The sequence below is a fragment of the Arachis duranensis genome, chromosome 2 (assembly GCF_000817695.3).
Source record: "Arachis duranensis cultivar V14167 chromosome 2, aradu.V14167.gnm2.J7QH, whole genome shotgun sequence".
Taxonomy (NCBI): domain Eukaryota; kingdom Viridiplantae; phylum Streptophyta; class Magnoliopsida; order Fabales; family Fabaceae; genus Arachis; species Arachis duranensis.
In genome coordinates this window covers 33,172,714-33,195,260 of record NC_029773.3, presented here as the reverse complement: position 1 = coordinate 33,195,260, position 22,547 = coordinate 33,172,714, and the positions used below count along the sequence as shown (strand labels likewise).

Genomic DNA, 22,547 nt, shown 5'->3' with positions numbered 1-22,547 from the left:
TCATTTTTAATTATTATAATCGTGAGTATGAAAATGACTATAAGATTAGTAAATATAATTATTTGTTGCACATTAAGGAGACACAGTTGTTGTCTTAACATAGATGTCAACGTAGATGAAAGAACTTCTTAATCTAAGGTTTAATCACTGCATTATTATTCAACTTTGTTGGCCAATGATAAATAATTTTACTTCATTAAAATTGTCATTGCAGTTTTTTTTAGTGAGCACAAAAACTAAGTTCATGGTATATAATTATATCACTGGCTTTGTTGCATGCTTGGTTCTTCTTAAACTATGTTTTGTTAGTATTATTGCTGTTATTGTTTGTGTTGAAGCTTGATATGTTTTGTTTTATATTCCTGGTGGGTTAAGTATGAGATTACAAAGAAAGATATTATATTTGCCATGTGATTAGATGAAAATTATAGTCTTTTTTGTTGCTCCTTCAAGACATATTTAGAAAATAAATGATCACTTTTAACGACATCACTCTACATTAAGGGTTTTATGTATAATGATTAGTGTTTCAGTGTAAAAAGAAAAAATCTTCCATAGAATGTAGAGAAATGGGGAAAGCAATAGCATTTCTGTCTTTGCTGCACTATGAAGGTTTTGAATCATTACTATTGTGTCCTATACTCATGCTTTTTGTTTAATTACTCATGTTGCAAATAAAGCAAATTTTTTTTGTTTTAAATTGAAATGATTGGCTGTGTTAGTCCAATATAAATTATCTATACCAGCAACCATAGTTTCACCAATTTTTTTCATAAATTTTAATTTTTGGTATTCTTGAATCCTTGAATTAAATCTGAAATTCGGATATTTCAAGAAATTACAATATGAGGGAACCAAAAGTATGAGAGAAATGAGTATTATTAATTAACATATGATGATCGAAAATAAAGTATGATCATCTATCTATATGTATCTCTTTTTTATTATTATTACTGATACTATCCTTAAAGATAAAGAAAAATGAAGGATATTTGATTGAAATGTTCCTCATTTCGAATTTCACTATTTAAATATCCTCATGCCAACTTAACATTCCTTATTATATATGGTTTATAATGATTTGAATTGATCCATGATCTAGCTATTTACCTTTTTTTGTGATGTAATGTAATTGTCTTTCCTTGAATACTTATATTGGGATCTGTCAAAAATGGTGATGAAAGAACTTAAAGAAATGGTTGCTGTAACGACCCAACTTCCAAAACATCATGATCGTGTCGAAAGTAAGGCGTTACCAACCTGCTTTCCTTTATTAACTATTTACTATTGAGCGTTTAGTTCGATATCGCGATTAGTTTTATAGAAAATTTCAGAGAAATTTTGTTTTTATTAATTAAGATCATATAGCAAACATCACCTAGTAATAATAATCACATAATTATTAATAATAATAAATATTATACAAAAGAATTTAAATAAAATTCAAGTACAACTCTTATCCCTCTGCATAAAATAAAAAGTAAAGCTATAAAGGCGAAGAAATTCTATGAAAAAAACTCAAGTCATAAACTTAATTCGTAAATAAGTTCTATAATCGCCCGCAGTTTCAAACGGAGTCTTCGAACCTGTGTCACTAAAAGGGTGGAAGATTTTGGGGTGAAAACAAACCACAAGTTCTCAGTAAGGAATGGAAATGCCGTAAAAATATTGATTAATATGCAAAAAATTAACATACTCAAGGAAACTATATTTTTATCAAATTTTTTTGGAAATACTTTTGGTTTTACTTTAACTAATTAATTACCTCCTTCAAAATCTCTAAACTCAAAACTAGTCACATTAACCATCTATCAGTCACATAATTAGTTCTCAATCAAAACGTCAATTCTCAATCACCTTCATATATTCATCAACCAATAGCACTAACAAGAGATTCAATTCAACATACAAACAAGTCACAGCAAGGCAAACAGCACAATCACAGCACAATCACAGTGAAGTACAACGAGCAAGCCCAATCAAATGCAAATGCACAAACAAGGATGATGCATGTCTAGCCTTAGTGCAGGTAATGAGCTCATCTGTCGGTTTCTACCCGCTCCCGACATAACCCAGCATTACTAGCCGGATATGGCTTTCCTGTTGGCTATACCCCTGTGTATAGGAAATAACCCCTCTGCTACCACAGGGACCACTGTACGCAGAAAATAACACATCTGCCACTGCAAGATTGTATGCCGACACACCTTCTGCATACAGGAAATAACCCCTCTGCCACTACAGAAATGAAACAGGTGGTCACGATACTTCTATAGCAGGAAATAACCCCTCTGCCTTACAGAAATAATGCCTTACAGAAATAAAATATGGATCTATACCGTAAGAAAGCGTTCTCAAGGGTCGCATCACTATCTATCTGACTGCCTCAATGCAGCAGATGATCACACAAATATCTCAGGAGTTGCCATTACGCAACAAATGAATAAACACATCTCTTGGGTTGCCTCAAGCAACAAATAAATATCTCTTGGATTGCCTCAAGCAACAAATCATCACATAATCATTCTCATTATCATCATTCATTATCATTCTCATTATTCATCATCACTTTGACATTCTTATGCAATACCTCTATCTTTCTCTGTTCAATCATACTATACAAACTTTACATCTTTCACTTTTACAATATCTTGGCTCAAACCATTTCTCTTTACCATTCGGATTCAAATATTATAAAATTCACCAAACTCCAGAAAAGTAATCCTTTATTTCAAGCCCAAAGCATAACTTTTTTCATATTAAATTGAATTCAAAACATAATTCCTTTCTTAAATAATTCAAACTTGAAACATAAACTTTTCCTTGATAATTCCAAATTTAAAATAGTATAATTCTTCTCTTATTTAGATAAAACGCAAATAATACAATTTTTCAAGTTCAAATCTTTTAAAATGACTTTTCAAATAAAACCTCAGATTTTTATAAAATTTTGACAACACCTCCCCTAAAACTCGGACTTAACCACCCTTACGGATTCCCTCTTTCTCAACATCTCATCAAACCTTTCTCAACAATTGCCACAACAATATATTCTTAAAAACATTTGATAATAGTATAGAAAATCTATTTCTCAAATTCCATATCCAAGTAATCACCAAAACAACATCGGCAGTCTAATTTCAGTTTTATTTTTAAAATATCAAACCAATTCGGAATTACGCAAACCTCGTATCCATGTGACCGTCTCGGATTAATCTTTCTATTAAACCAAAAATCACAATTTTTCGCTGGCTCTAGCTTCGGGAATATAAGCAAAACCGTGACTGCTCTGTAGTGCCTTAAAACCAGAAGACAGCAGCAGTGTACAACATTCGAAATTTCATATAAAATCCAAATTAAATCCAACCACCTTCAAAATTAATGTGGTTAAACATAACTTATCCAAATTTCTTTCTCAATTGGTTATAGGGTCATACCATTTTTAATGAAGGAGTTACGTAGCTTGGAAGTTAGGTAATTTTCTACTGAAGTCTGTTTTACAAATCATTGAGCACGATTTCTTCCAAGTTCCATAACTCACTTGGTAAAACATGGAAAACCCTGAAATTTAAATCATATATACTAAACATACTCAACTTTCACCTCCAACTGATTGCATCTCAATATCATTCCTGAATTAAAAATTATGAAGTCTCAAAGTTACTGACTTAGAAAACAAAATCTGATTTTTACTGCATAATACATCTTACTTTAAAAATCCATATCTTTAAAACCACAACTCTAACAATTCTAAATTTTTATGAAATTAAAGTACTAGGACCAGAGTTTCATTTAAAATTGGTTCCATTTCAAAATTCAAACCGGAGAATTTCTAATAGAGGAAACAAATTGCTGCCGTGTTAAGCGTTCTGCAGAAAACCAGACTTGACATTCATAATTCAAAAATTCACCATAAACCATAAACTTAATGAAAAAGTCTCAAATTCACCAGTCCAGCTTCCTATATTCCCAAGCTTAATCCAGACTTGGTCCCACGCAATTACGATCATCACAGAATTAATTATAGATTTTCAAAGTCTCCGGCTTCATTTAAAAGTAATGCAGAAAATTAAGTTTTAGATTTTGGAAAATCATAACTAGTTCTATAGTTAATTCAAACTTCTCAAAATTGAATCCCAACAACTTCTATTATAGTTTACTCAGCCTTTACTCTCATATCATTTCGATTATCGTTAAATAACTGATTTACTTCCAAAGTCATCTTTTAATTTCAAAATCAGATTTTCAGCAATTAGTTCAACATTTCAAGATTCAGTCTTCCAATTATTCCTTAAGCCCAACTTCAATTAATCACTAACTAAGTCCATTACAATAAACCAACTCAACAGCAACAATTTCAATTTGATCCATCAAAATACATAAATCACAATAATCTCTCATCAACACTTTATAATTCAATTTCACCAAAACAACGAATTCAACAAAAGTTCCAATAAAAAAAAATCTCAATCATTGCAATCATAATTTCAGCCACAACTCAACATTTATATAATCAATCAAGTACAGCTTCAAACACTCACAACAAAGCCCAAAAACATTCACAGACATAGACTGAATTCAATACTCCAATTGAAACACTAAAACGTCATCAAACTTAATCCAAATTTCACAACCTCAAACCAGGCTTATTTCTATCAATTAGGCTCTCACAACAACAAAACCAATTACATTCACAGCAACAATCCAAACTCAATTCATCAATTATCCATACGACAGCTTTTCAATAATTAACTCGGCATATTTCAATTTAATAAATTATACTAAATTAATCAATAATCACAACAGCATCTAAATTCAGTCACAGCTCAGAATAATCACAACTAACTAACTAATTTCAAATGCATTTCAAGTCATTCATGTCAATTAAGAAATTCTTAACCATTGTTAACCATTTGCACTTATCCAAATAACTTTGTCGGCATTCTAAATTAAAAACGTTTAACTTTAAAAATAAATCCCCTACCTCAAAGTCGAAACTCGCGGAAATCATCACACACAATAGCTCTGTTAGCAATTTCCAGCACCAGTTTCCATGGCAGCAAAAGCGACAAGGGAAAATGGCCTCCTCTCCTTTTCGGTTCGTGATTCCAGTGGCAGCAGCAACATTCCCAAAACAGGGCAGAATCAGAACGAGTAACGGAAACCTCCGAGCAGTTCCAGCGAGCTCCATCGGTGGTTCTCCAACGGCCAGAACCACCGATAGCTCAATGGCGGCAGTGCATTCTCGTCAGATTCCATAAACCCGAAGCAGAGGCAGAACTTGCGAGCCCTCCTCCTCCAGCAGCGGCTTGGTGAGACGCGGCAGCAGCAGAGTGCGACAACAGCAGCGCTGCAGCTCAGTAACGGCGACGCGGTGGCAGCTCGCGAGGATGGCGACGGCAGCGACTTCCATCAACGGCGGCGGCGGCGAACAGAAACACCCACCAATGCGTCCGTTTACTCCCCCTCTCTCTTGGCCGGTCACGTCTCTTCCCTTTGCTCTCCCTTCTGCGTGTGGCAGCAATGGCTACGAAGATGGTGACAAGACCTAGCAGCGGCTACGATGAAGCACGATGGCGACTTGGTAGCGGTGGCGGCAGAGCTTCGATGGCAGCAAGGCAGTGAGCTAGACGGCAGCTGGGTAGCAACTCCATGGCGGTTGGGCAGCGACGCGACGGCGGCTGGTCAGCGAGTTCGGTGGCGGATCAGCAGCAGGACGCAGCTCCCTCTCTCCCTGTGCTCTCTATTTTGTCACTGAATATTACGCTGAAGGAAGGTTGGAAGGGGGGTGGGGTGCGGCTATGGTGAGGGAAGCTAGGGTTAGGGTTTCTCAATTAATTTGGAAAGTAAGGTTTTTGAGTTTGATTTGGAAATTTAGAGTTAGAAATTAGAATTTTATAAAGTAATAGGGATAGATATAAATAGATATTTTGATAAAATTAGAGGGTAAAATAATTTTAAAATCTAATATATTCTATTAAAAGTATTTAAAAATATTATTTATCATTATAGTGTTAAGTTCACTTAATTATTTTTAATTTAAAATATAAAATGAGCATGTCGATCACATTTTTATAAAATATAGTTTAAACTCAAAATATTAATTATTTAAATAAAATAATATAATCTTTCATTATTTTTCTATCATCGGAATTTTAATTTCAATTTATAAAATAATTAATTATGATAAAAAATATATATAAATATTAATTAACTTAAACTTAAAGTATTTATGAATATTAATATAATCATTTCTAATAAAATAATTTCTGAGAATACAAATTGATAAAATAAAACATAATTCATTCATATTAAAAATTATTTAAATTGAACGGTATAATTTTTTTTTATTTTTCAATTATCAAAATTATAATTTCAATTATATCAAATATCCAATAAAAATTATATAAAAATTTTAATTAATTTAAACTCTAGTTATGATAAAACTCCATTTAATTACCTTTAGTAAAATAATTTTTTTAAAATAAAATTATCAACAAATAAAATAGATCACAAATAATTATTTATTTGATTTTTCAAAAACTAGGGTTGTTACAGTTGCCAAACTTCTATTCTTAATATATAAAAGTAGATATACAAGTTTATCCATATTACTTTTAAGACGTCTTTCTTTTCCTACTAATGCCATGTCAGCAACATCGCTAACTTGGCAAAATTTTAGAATCAACCACTCAATTTTTGTCAAATCATCTATTATTTCTAAATTAACAAAAAAAAAACAAAATATACAAAAAACAATACAATAATTATCAACGACAATGATTAGAAATTAATAGTGTCTAACCAAATTTGTAACCTACAAAGACATTAAATCCATATTTCTATATTTATTATATCTTATGATGTAAACAATACAATAAATTTATAATTCTAATAATTAATTTATTAATTTCTATAAATATCTCATTCAATGTAATAAACATCCATATTATAAATGTCATAATAATATTATTATGAACAACCAATAAAAAAAAAGAGGACGAGCGCCACATAAGAAAACTAAGTTCTTCAACTAAAATAAATACAAAAATCAAATTATTAAATAAAAATGTCATTTTGTACATACAACTCTAATATCTAAATCTTTTGTACTACAAATTATTTTAAATAAAATACCTTTTAAATTTAATTTTAGTATACACATTTAATTTAATTCTACAAAATATAATAAATTTTAATATTTATTATATATTATCATTAATTTATCGTCCACGCACGCACAGATCTTATTCTAGTTAATTTTAAGTTCAACATCGTCTTTTAACTATATTGTATATCTTTTCGTTCTATCTTTGTTTTAGAAGTTTGAAAAGTTTTCTTTCAAATCTTACTATTTTTTATGAGATTTTTATTGTTACAAATTACTACATTTGAATGTAAATTATTTTTGGGATTTAATACTATATTAGTATATTATTGAAATTATCAACCAATGCTTTAAAGGTAAGTGAAAATCATGTGACAGTGACCTTGGTATATAATAATATGTTGATTGATTCATGGCTCAGTTTTTAACATATTTGTTTAACCAAGATGTAGAACATATTTGTTTGAACTTCAAAAAGTGATATTGGATAGTTTTTAATTCAAGTTATTATGCATTTATGCTCACTTTTAGGTTGCAGGAATTACAATGTAAATGTCAGAAGTAAATCCCTCTTTTATTGAGGAGGCACTACAAGAACTCACGAACAAGATAGCCAATCTAAAATTTGAACGAGAAGATTTAAAGTTGAAAGTAAAGTGCAGTATAAAAATAGTAAAAAATGATGTTTTTCGACCAAATCATTCGTTCTAAGAAAGGGTTCATGTAAAGTGTTAAAGTTGGAAACAAGAGAACTTAAGTAATAAAGTGTGGATTATGCGAAACTCTAAATGTGGTTAAGTTAGTGTTACATAAAATATTAAAAAGAAACATATATAGTAAAAGCAAATTATTTTTACATTTAAAAATAATATTTTGCTTTTACATGTTTTTTTATACTATTTGCATGAATTTGTGAAAAATATAATATCACCATTTTTAGCATAAATTTAGTATCTTAATTGATGAAAATTTCAAAACAATTCTTAGTTTTAGTTTATAATTAGCATTTTAAAAAATTGTGAAAGGAGTTGCAATAACTTTTAATTTTATCGCATACTAAGTTTCATTTAAAAATGGAGTTAAAACAACTAAACAAAATATTTTCGAATGATTAGTTTAGTATATCTTAAACATAATTCAATATTTCTAAAGCATATGTATTTATTATTTGAAAAAATTTCACTCTCTTCCCCTTCGAGATACTAAAAAGATACTCCCATCCCTTCTATTTATAAAATGTACATTTTCCTTCTTTATACTTTTAAAAAATCTCTTCTTTAATCCATTTTAATTTTTTTTGTTAACTAATGTTAACTTTATCTATTTTTCAAAAAAAATTATTTTTAACAAAAATATCTTTTAGCAAAAATTTTATTTTTTTATCATTAAATTTTACTTACCAAAATACCATTTAATAACTTATTTTTTATTGATTAACTTGTATTTTTATCAAAATATTTTTTAAAAAATTTAATAATTAAATTATTTTTTTCTAAAATACTCTTCAATAATTTTTTAATTATTAAATTATAATTTTACTAAAATTTTTGTTAATAATTTTTTTATATTTTACTATTAATTTTTCGATATTAATGTATGTTATTTTAACATTAAATAAAAAATCTTACCATTATTAATATGTATAACAATTAATATATATTGATATTAAAAAATAATCTTACTAAGATTTTTTAATATTAAAATAATATATATTAATATCAGATAATTTAATTATTAAATTTTTTAAAAAATATTTTGGTAAAAATACAATTTAGTCAATAAAAAAGTAATTTATTAAAGGGTATTTTGGTAAGTAAAATTTAAAGATAAAAGAATAAATTTTTTATTAAAAGGTATTTTTGTAAAAAATAATTTATGCTAACTTGAAAAATAGATAAAATTAACATTAGTTAACACAAAAAAATTAACATGGATTAAAGAGGAGGTTTTTTAAAAAATTATAAAGGAGGAGAATTTACATTTTATAAATAGAGGAGAGGAGACTGTCATTTTAGCATCTCGCAGGGGAGGAGAGTGAAAAACTTTTTTTATTATTTTGTGTAGTCATGCTATAATAGAAAATTGTCATAGAGGAATTATCAAAAAAACTGTGGGAACATAATTACAACTTTTATTAGCATATATATGAAAAATCAAATTTGTTGATCTATATGTGATGAAGAAACAATTTTTATTATAGAAAAAAAAAAGGTTTGGATTCTAAGGACCTGAGAACATAAACTGAAACATAATTTTTTTTTGTATTTTGTCTGATTGAAAGTGCAATTGGAATAAAAAAACAATGACTATGAGATTAATATGGTAATTATAAGATAAAGAAAAAGATTAGTACATGTATAAACTTTTATATCTATGCATTATGTATTTAAATTTGTCATGAGATTAGTTGTATTTTTAGAAAGGAAGAACTTTTTCTGTATCTATGTAAGAAGATGTGGTTATTTTTGAAAACGGAGATGGTTAAAGAAGTAAATATCTTTTAATTTTTTTTGTTAAAAATTAAATGCACAATGCAACAGTATATTCCTTAACTTGCACACTGATATTGAATATCTATACGAAAATTTATTTATGTTTTTGATATGAAAAACAATAACCCAACACATATAAACAAGATAACATAGTTGATATATATATATATGGGAGAGCCGTACATAACTGATTGGCCGACAAGTGTTAAATTTCATTATGCGACAAGTGGCATTTGACTTTGATATCAAAGTGTTTAGATAAATTGATTGGGCGGGACATTTGAATTTTAAATCTATCATATAATATATAACAAGTGTTGATATTTTGTGTTTTCTCTTTTTCCTCTCTCTTACTCACACTCTCTTGCTTTCTGATTGAGTAAGTAAACACAGCAAAGATAAAGAATAATATCGGTGACTGTTGATGCAGCATTAAAGAGGAAGAATAGCGACAGTGATAAGTGGTGTTGCTATCGTCAGTGAAACAACAGCAGCTAGCAGCAAGTTGACGACACCGGTAAATAGAATGAAGATCTCCTGCCATCGGTGCTGTCGCGGAGGTAATTTTGTAAAATATTCTTTTAAAATTGCAAAAAATCTATTTGAGTTCAATATGCTGCTTCTTTTCTTTTTGGCGATTGCAACGAAGATCTTAGAGCTGATTTCGAAGTTTTGTGGTCCAATACACCGGTGCCGGAGCTTAATCGGGTTTCGAGAGTGAGTGATGGCGCCGGATAGGAGGCTTTTGGCAAAGAAAGTGAACGAGATAGAGACATGTGGTGGTGCAGGACGGAAGCGGGGATTACACCCCACTATGCCGGAAGTGTGAAGCCGTGAAGGCTTCGGAGAAGAAGAGCTTGAAGAGGACATAATTGAAAAGATTAGAACAAATTATGGGATTGTACCTTCAGCAGTGAAACCTGCACAACTTAAACATTTATAGAAGGCACTTCACAACTCAAAGTATGGCAAATATTTTTATTGATTTTTTGACATTATATTAGGGATGATAATTTTAATGTTATTTTTTAAAAGTTTGATTAGTTTAAAGTCATATGCATCTTTTTAAACCTTAAAATCATATGTCTATCTGATTGCCCATTATATATTAAATTGCGGTGATATTTTGAAAAGGAACTATTTTACAATAGTTTTACAATTTTGCTTGCATTTTCTAATAAATGTTGCATAAAAAGGCACTGTTTGGAGATTTATAATCTGAATACAGTTATGTTAGTATGAAGCTTAAGCCGTTACCTAAATTTTAACCTACAATTTAAAGTAGAAATAAATTCAATTAAGGGGATTTGAATTTATGTAGACACGAACCAGTATTAGTTGTTATATTGTTATTATTAACTGATTTAGAATTTTCATCAGCATTAAAGTGAGAAGTGTAGAGTAAGTAATTTTAAATATTTGAGACCTGAGAGAAGTTGAAACTGTTGAAGTTTAAAATTTTTGTTAAGTATAGTCATTATTATCTATAAAAAGTCAAAAATTATGATTTTTGTATTAAAGTCGTGAATCATTTTAAATTGAATCCTTATTTTGTAAAAATAGTATTCAAATAATAATAAGAGTTAAAATGTGTTGTTCTTTTAGTAAGAAATTATCAATTCAGCAAATATTATCTATTTGAAATTAGACATAACTAAAAAAAATTTAATTAATGTGTTGGGCTTTTTATTTAGCCAATCCTAATTAATAGTTTTATAATTAATTTTTTTTATTGTGATTCAATTGTATTATATTATATTATTTTATCCTTTATATATAATCAATTCTTTAGATTTTGGAAGCATAATTATTAAATTAAATTTTATTCGAATTGATTAAAAGAAACTCGCGCGTAGCGTGGGTTTTACATTAGTTAAGTACAATAGGATGAACATTGTCCACATTATATATACCATATAATTTATATATATTATACCAGATATTTCTTTCGATATTTAATTGATCGTGTGTATTTTTGTGGTTATTTTTCATTGTGTTTTTTTAAATATATCCTACTCATCATAGATAGACATTTTTCGAGACAACTCCCATGTGTATGTATATAACTCCATATGTAATTTTAATTTATTGTTGCAAAAGTAAAGAAAAATCAATTCCTACTATTATTGTTACTTTTTGTTTTAAGATCCGTTTTGTAATAAAATTGAAATAATAAGAGAAAATAATGGCCATGAAAAAAAAAAGAGAATTAGGTGGTCCATGAGTTAGTTCTAAGATTTTTGTCTCATAAAGACTTTTGGCCCTGAAAGCTTTATAAAAATTTGATCCTATTAAATTATAGGACTTTTTATTCTTCTGGCTCTATAAAATAGGGCCAAACATATTGACACCATTAGCCTCAGGCTTAGGGTCAACTTGATTCGCATGTTGATTGGGATGCTGATGAGGTACCGGTCTGTCATGGAATGGGTGAAATGGAGTATCCGGGTGAAGCCACTAAAACGGAAACTCATAAGGCATATCGGAGTTAAATTGTGGAGTGTTAATCAGATGATGGAAGGGATGGTCATGCAAAACGTACATACGGGTCCTAATCTCTGCAGCTGCTACATAAAACTTATGCTGTAAAATATCCTCATATATATAAGGAAGGTCCATCTCGAAAAATAGAACTCTGGTCTCCATCTGAAGGGGAAGAAGAAAAGGAATAAGAATTGGGGGGATTCTTAGTAGGGTCAGGGCAGTTAGTCAAGTCAGAATTATTACAGTTCAATTAATTCGCAACCAAATATACAAGTACCACAGAGAAATATCTAGTCACCACAATTCAGAATAATCGTAAGAAATGCATAAACACAAGAAGACAATCACAAACAATTTCATCGAGTCAAGTAAAATGTAAATGCGCAAAAAGGTTGATGCATGTCTAGTCCTATCGCAGGTAATGATCTCATTTGTTGGTCTTGACCCGCACCCGATGCAATCCGACTCGCAAGCCAGATAAGACATTCCAGCGGCATAACCTCTGTAAGGTTTCAACCTCTTGCAGGCGGTGATTCTCCGGCTAAAGCATGTGACCCTCTCTCCTGGAAGCCATTCCATATACACGGGCATCCCCACATAACCATTCACATATAAAGCCCATGGCTTAACATTTCCACTTTAGCACTATAACTATTACTTTCTATTACCCTCTCATGACTTTTTAATCACTTCATTGTCATACGCGCCAATTTATCTTCTGTTTTTCTTTTAAAACCAAAACCAATCCCCCTTTCATCCTTAAAGCTAATTCTTTAACTTTTTCCAAGACGTCGCAAAACAAAATTATTCAACACAAATTCCATTACTTTAAGAGTTCACTGAAACTTCTCCGAATAAAATCTTTAAGTTAAATTCAAAACATCAGCCCTTTCATATTTGAATCAAACTTAAAACATAATGCTTTTCTTAAATAATTTAAATTCGTAAAATAATTCTTTTCTAAATAAATCGAACTCAAAATATATACTTTCCTTAAATGAATTAAATCCGACATATAACTATTTTCTTAATTAATCGAAAATCAAATAATATAATTTCTCAAATCCAATTTTTTTTCTAAATAAAATTTCAAATAAAGTCTTTAGTCTTATAACAAAATTTCGGCGGCATTTCTCCTAAAATCCAGACTCTGTCACCCTTCTCGAGTTCCATCTAAACCACTTTGTACACTCTTTTCAAATCATTTTTAATAAATCAAGCAGACAAATTCCAACATTCTCAAATTATCCTATCGTAACCCAGAAATCAAATTTATCAAAATAACTCAGTTTCTGGCATGCACTTAAACCCTCCGAATCTCAAACTTATCATAAATATTAATATATCGCAAAAATAATATAAATTCAACCAAATTCAATCAACAAGTAATCATGACATCAATTCACTTGTCTAATACCAATTTAACCGGTGAGAATTTACCAAAATCTTACCTTCGTACAAAATAAAAATAGTCGAAGTTCCAGAGAAGTCTTCTCACTGAGCTGTCGAAGGAAAAAATGTCAAAAATTATTTGTGCCTTCTAGAATTTTAATTGGCCGAATTTAAAGGAAAAAGGAGCTACGTTACCATCAATTTTTATCGGACAAAAATAATGCCAATGTGTAGAGAAAAAAATACAAACACTTTTATTAGATAAGATTTTTTATTAGAATTATGAATCGCAAGAAATCGAAGAAGGAAGTTTAATGGGGTCACGATTCTTCAATGGGATCTTTTGGTCTCTCTTTCTTTTCTTTCTTGCATGCAATTCGGTTACGAGGGATGAAAGATAGGAGAACGCATTTTTGCTTTAGTGGGGTATGATTTGGCAAATAAAAAGGGTTATGTGTCATTACCTAGCGTTATTTGGTTAATGATATTATCAAATGGCTAAGGAAGATTTTGAATTAGGGAAAGGTGATTTAGCAAGGGTGAAACGGCAACTGTCAAGTTTTGGTGTAACTGAGTGAGTGAACGGTTCATGTTATAAATATTTTAAATAAATAATTACTTATTAAGATATTTGATGAAGTATTAGCAATTCTAAGCTCATCAAGAAATACTAATAATTAATTTTATTGGTAAAAGTCGGACTTGATAATAATATTAATATTATTATCTAGGCTTCATTATAATTAGAACAAGTAAATAAATAAATAACATAATAATAAAATTATATTATCATTTATTTTACTTCGGGGTTCAAAGTCGACTCGTCAAAATAAAACTAATCGCTTTAAAATATTATGTTAAGAAAACTCGCATTAGTGCAAAAATTAAAGTTGTTACATTCTACTCCTCAAAATTTTCTTTACCTATAAACAGATGCGAGTAATTGGTCTTTATCTTATTTTCTAGTCCTCAGGTGTGTTTTGTTTCCTTATCTCTTCTCAAGTTATGTATAGCAGTTAAAGAAATAAAAGATTGCAACACACCAGAATCGTAAAGTCACTACCATAAATATGGGCTTTACCAACTGTTGTCTTAGATAGTTTTAGAGAACGACTTTTTAAATTGTTGTTGAAGTTCAATTTTTTACTACGTTATAGCAACAAAATAAAACCATTCTCTCTGACTATTTAAAAGAATGGTTTTATAACCGTTGCAATTATTTATTTTTAGGCAACAGTTTTTTATTGTTATTTAAATATTTGTACAAAAGATACGCATAAAAATCGTTGCCAATATTGTAACACTTTAAAACCATTCTATTAGATGATCTTAGAGAATGATTTTTATAATGTTGCTGCTGAAGTTCAATTTTTCACTACGCTATAGCAATAAAATAAAACCATTCTCTTTGACTATTTTAAAGAACGGTTTTATAACCATTACATCAATTGTTTTATTAAGAAATAATTTTCTAATGTTGTTTAAATAATTTAACAAATATTATTTATGGAAAAAATAAATTTAAAACAAATATTAATTTTAGTTCCATTCAATTCCCGCTCTAAAATTTAACATATAATATTTTTTTTACACTTAAAGAAAACCCAAAAAAATAATCAAAATCCTAACGCAGACTTCTCGCTCGTTCCTTTTCCCTCCCTGTAGCGAGCCCTAACCCACCACCATAACCCACCATTCATCATCTTTCCTCTCTCTACTAGGGAGCCCAAACCCACCACCATAACCCACCATTCATCATCGTACGTTAGCCATCATCGCATAACTTCACATAGTCCTCACTGTACCATCAAGCCCCAACCCACCGTAATATGAACTCTTCATTTTTAGAAATCAATCAATTAAGAGTAATTAAATTAATTTTATTAATATTTAGAGTTAAGTTAATTAATATTTTTGTGTAATTTTTATAATTGGTTATTTCACATAATTTGAAATTAAAAATTCAGTAATGGAAGAACTATATATAATTTAATTTAAGTAATTTCTATTATGAATAAATTATGATTCATTTTATTAATTTGAATTCTCAGAAAATTAATTTATTAGGAATGATTAAATTGATTTTTATAAATACTTCAAGTTTAAGTGAATTAATATTTATATATAAATTTTATTATAATTATTTATTTTATATAAACTGAAATTAAAGGTTTGGTAATAGAAAAATAATGAAAAATTATATCATTTAATTTGAATAATTGATATTTTTATTTTAAACTGTATTTGATGACTTACATCATCTACCCTTTTTCTTGCATAAAAAGGACCATAAAAGAGGCATAATCTCATTTGATCATTGCAATTCATGCCTTAATTGATAAATATCATAGTACATTGCTTTGAATTGAGTTTGTGCCAAATTTCAAGTGGAAAAGATATCAAAAATGGGAAAGAAAAAAACAAAACAAGTAGGGGCGTGTAAAGCAGGCGTGCCACTTGGAACAAACGCCACAAAAATGTATTGGTGTGGCACGCTAGAAGCTGGACGTGGCACGCTGGTACAACATTCCAGAGAGCAATAATAAAGACCATCAAAGGGGCGTGACACGCCGGAAGCTGGACATGGCACGCCAATTCATTACCTAGAAGAATCATCACTAGGGCGTGCCACTTTGTATCGAAGGCGTGGCACGCCAGCCCTAGAGTTCACTTGGGCATGCCACTTGAGGATCAAGGCGTGGCACGCCAGGCCCAAAAGACCCACAATTGAATGGGTGTGCCACTTGAGCAACATGGCATGGCACGCTGGTACAAAAGTCCAGAGAAGTGGCTGAAGGCAAATGAAGTCTGGGCGTGTCACATGAACAACCAGGCATGGCCCGCCAATGAACAAGAATATAATGCAAAAGGCAGGGCGTGCCACTTGGTATCAAAGGCGTGGCATGCCAGCTCAAGAAGTCCCACTAAGGCGTGCCACTTGAGTGATGAGGCGTGGCACGCCAGCACTTAAGGAGGCCAAACAAAGCTGGGCGTGCCACTTGGTATCGAAGGCGTGGCACGCCAGCTCAATCATCCCACTTTGGTGTGGCACTTGAAAATCGAGGCGTGGAACGCCAACAAGAAGATGATGCATTTAGAGGGGCGTGGCACGCTAGACCCCGGGCGTCCCACGCTGGTACAAACTTCTAGAAGCATGGAGATGAGGAAGATGACCTTGGACGTGCCACTTGGTGTCGAAGGCGTGGCACGCCAGGTTACTTGGGCCATTTAAAATGTCCTGGGCATGCCACTTTAGCTCGAAGGCGTGGCATGCTAGGGGTGAAATAGAGGACAGCGTGCCACTTGAATGGTGAGGCGTGGAACGCCAAGTCAGAAACAGAGGGAGCGTGACACGCCAGAGAAGCGCCAGTCACACGCCAGCTGGAAGATCACGTTTGTTGAGTTTCTTTTCCCTCCAAATTGTAATTTTCTTTTCACTTTTGTAATTTTCTTTACTTTTTAGATCTAGGAGTAGTATAAATACCCTTGGAAGTATTGGAAAAAGGGGGTTAACAAGTCACAGAGATCACTATCTCAAGAGATTGTAGAGTCTTAGTTTTCAATTCACTTTTCACTTTTCACACTTCATCTCTTCCATCTTTTGTACTTTCTCTCTGAGCTATGAGTAGCTAAATTCCCTCTCATTGAGAGAGGGAGCTCTATTGTACTTGATGGATTAATGATAGTAAATTTTTTCTTCTCTTCATCCTCTCTTTGATTTGCTAGAAGGAATTTCGATTTTCATGCGTAATGTTCAATTAACTTGGAAAAGAGATTGAATGCAAAATGGGTTTCATGGGAACCTTGGAAAAGAAAACATGAAACCATGCTAGAAATCCCTTCTCACACTTGAGTAGAATCTGGGTTTTGGTGTTTGGATATGGTGACATACAATCCTCCCTCTACTTGGATCTATGATGATGTGTTATAATCAGGGACCAAGCATATCTCTCTTCATGAGCAATTAGACCAAGGAATTGGCTATTGATCAAGATCTGAGAGATTGAGTCACCAAGAGATTGGGGCTCAATCAATCATGATTGCCAAAAGGTCAATGAGTTTCATGATTGAAAACGATATAAGCTAGATTTGATCCAAAGAGACAACATCTCCCAATCTCAATGAATTTCCCCATTCTTACCTCTCCCATTCTTTTATAGCTTTTATTTACATTCTGCAAATTCCCATTCCCTTTTACATTCCGTTTTTGCCATTTATAATTCTGCACTTACAACTTACTCTTTTAGATCATTTTTTCATTGTTTATACTTTTACTCTTCTAACTGTTTTATTAATTGCATCAGTCAAGCTAACCACTAATCTTAACTGAGGTGATTCTTTCACTTGCTCTTTTCTTTCTATGTGTTGACTGTATGACAGGTAGAAGAGGAGAAACTTCATCCTCTTTTGATAATGAACCTGAGAGAACCTTCCTTAGATTGAGGAGGGAGGCTAGAGGCAAAGGCATAGTTGGAGAAGAACCAGTGGAAGAAGATCTAACAACCACCATGGAAGACGAAGTGCATGACAATGTTGGAGGAGGTGCTGAAAATCAAGCTGGGCAAGAGAGGAGAGTTTTAGGCTCCTACATCAACCCAAATCCAGGAAACTGTGGCAGCAGCATCCTCAAGCCAACAATCCATGCTAACAATTTTGAGTTGAAACCCCAACTCATCACACTAGTCCAGAATAACTGTTCATATGGAGGACGTGCTCAAGAAGATCCAAATCAACATCTCAACACATTCTTGAGGATTTGTGATATTGTAAAGTCCAATGGTGTATACCCTGACACATACAAACTACTTCTGTTCCCTTTCTCACTCAGAGATAAGGCAACAAAGTGGTTAAAATCATTCTCCAAGGAGAGCCTAACCACATGGAAGGATGTTGTGAACAAATTTCTAGCAAGATTTTACCCTCCGCAGAGGATCAACAGGCTAAGAGCTGAGGTGCAAACCTTCAGACAGCTAGATGGTGAAATACTCTATAAGGCCTCGGAGAGTTTCAAGGATCTAACAAGAAAATGCCCACCAGATATGTTTAATGAGTGGGTGCAGCTCCACATTTTCTATGAAGGACTAACCTATGAATCGAAGAAGGCTGTGGACCACTCTTCAGGGGGTTCACTCAACAAGAAGAAGACCATTGAGAAAGCCATAGATGTCATTGAAACTGTAGCTGAGAATGACTACTTCTATGCTTCAGAAAAAGGCCAAAAGAAGGGATGTTGGAACTCAATTCTATGGATGCCTTGTTGGCACAAAATAAGGCAATTGCAGCACAATTGGCAACCTTAACCAAGAGGATGGAGAACAATCAAGTTGCAGTTGTCCAAGCTCAAGCACCACCCCAAGAAGGAGATGCACCAGAAGTTGAATGTGAGCAAGCAAACTATGTGCATAACCCCTCTCGACCACCATATGACCCTAACTCCAAGACATATAACTAAAGATGGAAGAACCACCCAAATTTTGGGTGGGAAAACCAACAAAATCATAATGAAGATCATAATAAACCATACCAAGCCAATCAATACCAAAATCACAACCCCAACCATCAATCAAACAACAACAGGCCTTACCACAATCCACCTCACACATCATATCCTTCCAACTAGTAAACACACCACCATCAAGACAGATTAACCCCAACCTCCCAACCATGCAAAATCAGAGGTAACTTTGAGAGAGTAGAAGCTGCAATAGAACAGCTATCATCACAGCTCACAGGGGCTATCTCCACCCTTTTGGAAAGGCAAGCACAAGCTGAAAAGAAGATAGATGCCAACCAAAAAGAATACAGGTCAAATTTGAAGAACCAAGGTGCAATAATTTCAAAACTGGAAGCACAAGTGGGGTTCCTATCCAAGCAAATCCCAATGCCTACACACACATTTCCAGGCGATACCATGGCCAATCCAAGAGGGGAGTGTAAGGCCATCACACTTAGAAGTGGAAAAGTGGTAGAAGAGGCCACCCAAAACCAGGAGAACCACGAAGAAAAAGCTGTAGAAAAGCCTAAAAACAAGAAGAAAGAAGAGGCCCCTAGCCCATCTTCAGCAAAGCCAATCTTGAAGTTTTATGTGCCAAAGGCATCATACCCACAAAGGCTAAGGAAGGATGGGAAGGATGGCCAGTTTTTCAGATTCTTGGAAATCTTCAAAAAGCTCCAAATCAACATACTATTTGTTGAAGCAGTGGAGCAAATGCCCCTTTACGCAAAGTTCTTGAAGGAGCTCATGACAAGTAAAAGAAACTGGGGAGAAAAGGAGACTATAGTCCTAACTGAGGAGTGTAGTGCCATTATACAAAAGAAACTCCCCCAGAAAATGAAAGACCTAGGGAGTTTCCAAATCCCTTGCATCATAGGGGATATCACTATTGAAAAAGCCTTATGTGACTTGGGGGCTATCATCAATCTCATGTCCTTGAACATGATGAGAAGGATGAGAGTTGAGGAAGCCAAGCCAACAAGAATGACACTCTAACTAGCTGACAGAACATTCAAGTTTCCACATGGAGTAGTGGAAGATTTATTGGTGAAAGTGGGAGAATTCATCTTCCCAGATGACTTTGTTGTGTTGGTTATAAAAGAAGAGGCAAACACTTCAATTATCCTAGGAAGGCCATTCCAAGCTACTGTTGGAGCCATCATTGATGTGCAAAAAGGGGAACAAGTCTTGAGATTACATGAGGAAAAGATGGTCTTTAATGTCTTCAAGGCAATGAGTTATCCCAAGGAATCAATAGGAGAATGCATGATGGTGGACACCATAGAACAGATAGTCCAAGGAGTTTTGGAAGAAGAGTGATAAACCCCGATTTTGTGGTTTATTTTGTGCTTATTTGGGGGATTTTATCACCTTTTCTCACATTTATTCAATAAAATAGCATAGTTTTATAATTCTCCCTTGAATTGTACTTAAATGTAAAAATATGCTTTTTAGGCCCTTAAATTGGTGATTTTGATTCAGTTTAATTCCATTCGATGCCTTGATGTGTTTGTTGAGTGATTTCAAGTTTAGAAGGCAAGTATTGGATGGAAGAAATGAGTAGAAAAGCATACAAAGGGGAGAATGCATGAAGAAACCAAGATTGGGAATGCATCAATGGACGCGCACGCGTACAAGGAGCGCGCACGCAAAAGTGAGTTTGCCTAAAGACGCGCATGCGTATATGCCGCGTCTACGCGGATGAAAAAATAGCCAATCGACGCGCACGCGCACATGGTGCGTACGCGCCGATACTCGCACGTGACTCACTTAAAGGCAAAACGTTGGGGGTAATTTCTGAGCAGCCCAGGCCCAATTCCAACCTGTTTCTGAGTGTATTTCATGCAGAATTGAAGCCCAAACAAAGGGGAAAGCAATTGTTTGAAGTGTTAGCATCATGTAGTGTAGTTTTTAGATTGAGAAGCTCCCTCTTCTCTCTAGAATTAGGTTAGATTAGGTTAATTTCATCTTAGATCTAGTTCCAATTTTATGTTCTCATCTTGTTTCTTTTATGATTTCTTGTTCTTACTACTTGATTCTCTTAGTTTTCATGTTAATTTCTCTTTTATGTTCATGGATGCTCTTGTTGAATTTGATTTACATTTAATGTAATTTGATGTTTGGTGTTTCCTTTATTGATGATTGAGTTGTGAAATTATCTTTCCTTGTAATTGGTAGTTGGTAGATTTATATTCTTGCAATTTATTATGCTTTTCTTTTATGCCTTCCAAGTGTTTGACAAAATGCTTGGAAGGATTTTAGAGTAGAATTTTATGCTCTTGGCTTGGGAAGGTAACTTAGGAACTATTGAGTTGCTAATGTCCAAGTGATTGGTGATTGGGAGCCATTGACCTTAGATCTCACTAATTAAATTGGTGGAGACCTAGGACTTATGGACTTGGATTGACATAACTCATTTGACTCTCCTTTATTAGTTAGAGGATGACTTAATATGGTTGATCCTTGCCAATTCTCATGTTGTGGTTAGTGATAAGGATAGAGATCCTTGACCACCAACCCTTGCCAAGGCCTTTTTGTTATTTGAATTTCTTTATCATTTACTTTTCATGTCTCTTATTCCAAAAAAAAATCCCAAAATATTCCTTCATAGCCAATAATTGACCACTTTATTGCAATCCTCGTGAGACGACCCAGAGTCCAAATACTCCGATTAATTCTTATTTGGGTTTGTTCTTTGTGACAACCAAAATTTTTGATTGGGAGGATTATTTGTTGGTGTAGAACTATACTTGCAACGAGATTTCAATTTGTGTGAAATTCTATACCGACACAACAATTTTCTTAAATCAAAACAGCGCCGTTGCCGGGCATTGCAATGTTGTTATGTTATTGGCTATTGTATATATTGTGAATAGTTGATTTTTGGTTCGTTTGTTAGTTTTTGCTAGTTGTAGGATTTTGTTCTCTTTGTTTCTTGTTAGCTTTTTTTTTATTTTCTTTTTTACTATGAATTCTCAACCTTTTGGCTATGAGCATGGTTACAACTATGTTGTAGGAAATGGAAGCTTCAATGGGGATGTGCATAAAGGATTTGGAGATCAAAGGTGGGAGGAGCCCCAAGCTTATGGACAACCTTCTTGGCAACAACCCCCTCCGGCTTCTTATGGGTACAATTCAAATCTTGATGCATACCAATCTAATGTATGTGATGACCCTCATTGTGGTTGTCAACCACAATTATCATATGCATATGAACCCCCTCCTCAATATAGCCCTTCACCATACTCACAAGCCTCATACCACTATTCACCTCCGTATGATCCTAACCCATATCCACCATACCAACCACCATATGAACCATTTCTTGAGCCACCACCATTCCAATACCAATATTCCCATGAACCACAAAGTCCATACACACCACCTCAAGAATTTCACCAATATGAACTACCTTCTAACTACAATACTCTTCCCTCAAATAATGAACCCTCTCTTCCACCATCGCCTCCTGATGAAGCCCCTATGCTAGAATTGAGAGATCTTGAATCTCATCTCTTAAGGCGACAAGAGGAGAATGAAAAGAAATTTGTGGAGTTAAGAGAAAAAATGGCTATCA

At 32.9% G+C, this 22,547-nt stretch overlaps 2 protein-coding genes across 3 annotated transcripts; one reads left to right on the top strand and one right to left on the bottom strand.

Moving 5' to 3' along the window:
- Positions 1–1,453: 1,453 nt before the first annotated feature.
- On the bottom strand, positions 1,454–5,850 carry LOC107474270 (uncharacterized). Of its 2 annotated transcripts, none has more exons than XR_008005698.1 (2): positions 4,985–5,850; positions 1,454–1,594 (listed from the first exon to the last, which is right to left on the bottom strand). XR_008005698.1 is itself a non-coding variant. In XM_016093880.3 (2 exons), the coding sequence occupies exons 1-2, from the start codon at positions 5,189–5,191 to the stop codon at positions 2,053–2,055; spliced, it is 393 nt and encodes a 130-aa protein (XP_015949366.1). In that variant the 5' UTR covers positions 5,192–5,850; the 3' UTR covers positions 1,605–2,052. The 2 variants fall into 2 exon arrangements, 1 of the variants encoding a protein (XP_015949366.1); XM_016093880.3 differs by lacking the exon at positions 1,454–1,594 and adding an exon at positions 1,605–2,238.
- Positions 5,851–19,387: 13,537 nt separating this feature from the next.
- Positions 19,388–19,966, top strand: LOC107474275 (uncharacterized). The gene has a single exon (XM_016093887.1). The coding sequence runs from the start codon at positions 19,388–19,390 to the stop codon at positions 19,964–19,966; it is 579 nt and encodes a 192-aa protein (XP_015949373.1).
- Positions 19,967–22,547: the final 2,581 nt, after the last annotated feature.

Bases quoted from the DNA above. Each gene is read 5' to 3' on its own strand.
- LOC107474270 (XM_016093880.3), bottom strand. From the start codon at position 5,191: ATGGAGCTCGCTGGAACTGCTCGGAGGTTTCCGTTACTCGTTCTGATT. The intron at 2,239-4,984 runs GTAGGGGATTTA...TCATTTCTGTAG, and splicing joins CCGCGAGTTTCGACTTTGAG to TGGCAGAGGGGTTATTTCCT.
- LOC107474275 (XM_016093887.1), top strand. From the start codon at position 19,388: ATGGCCAATCCAAGAGGGGAGTGTAAGGCCATCACACTTAGAAGTGGA.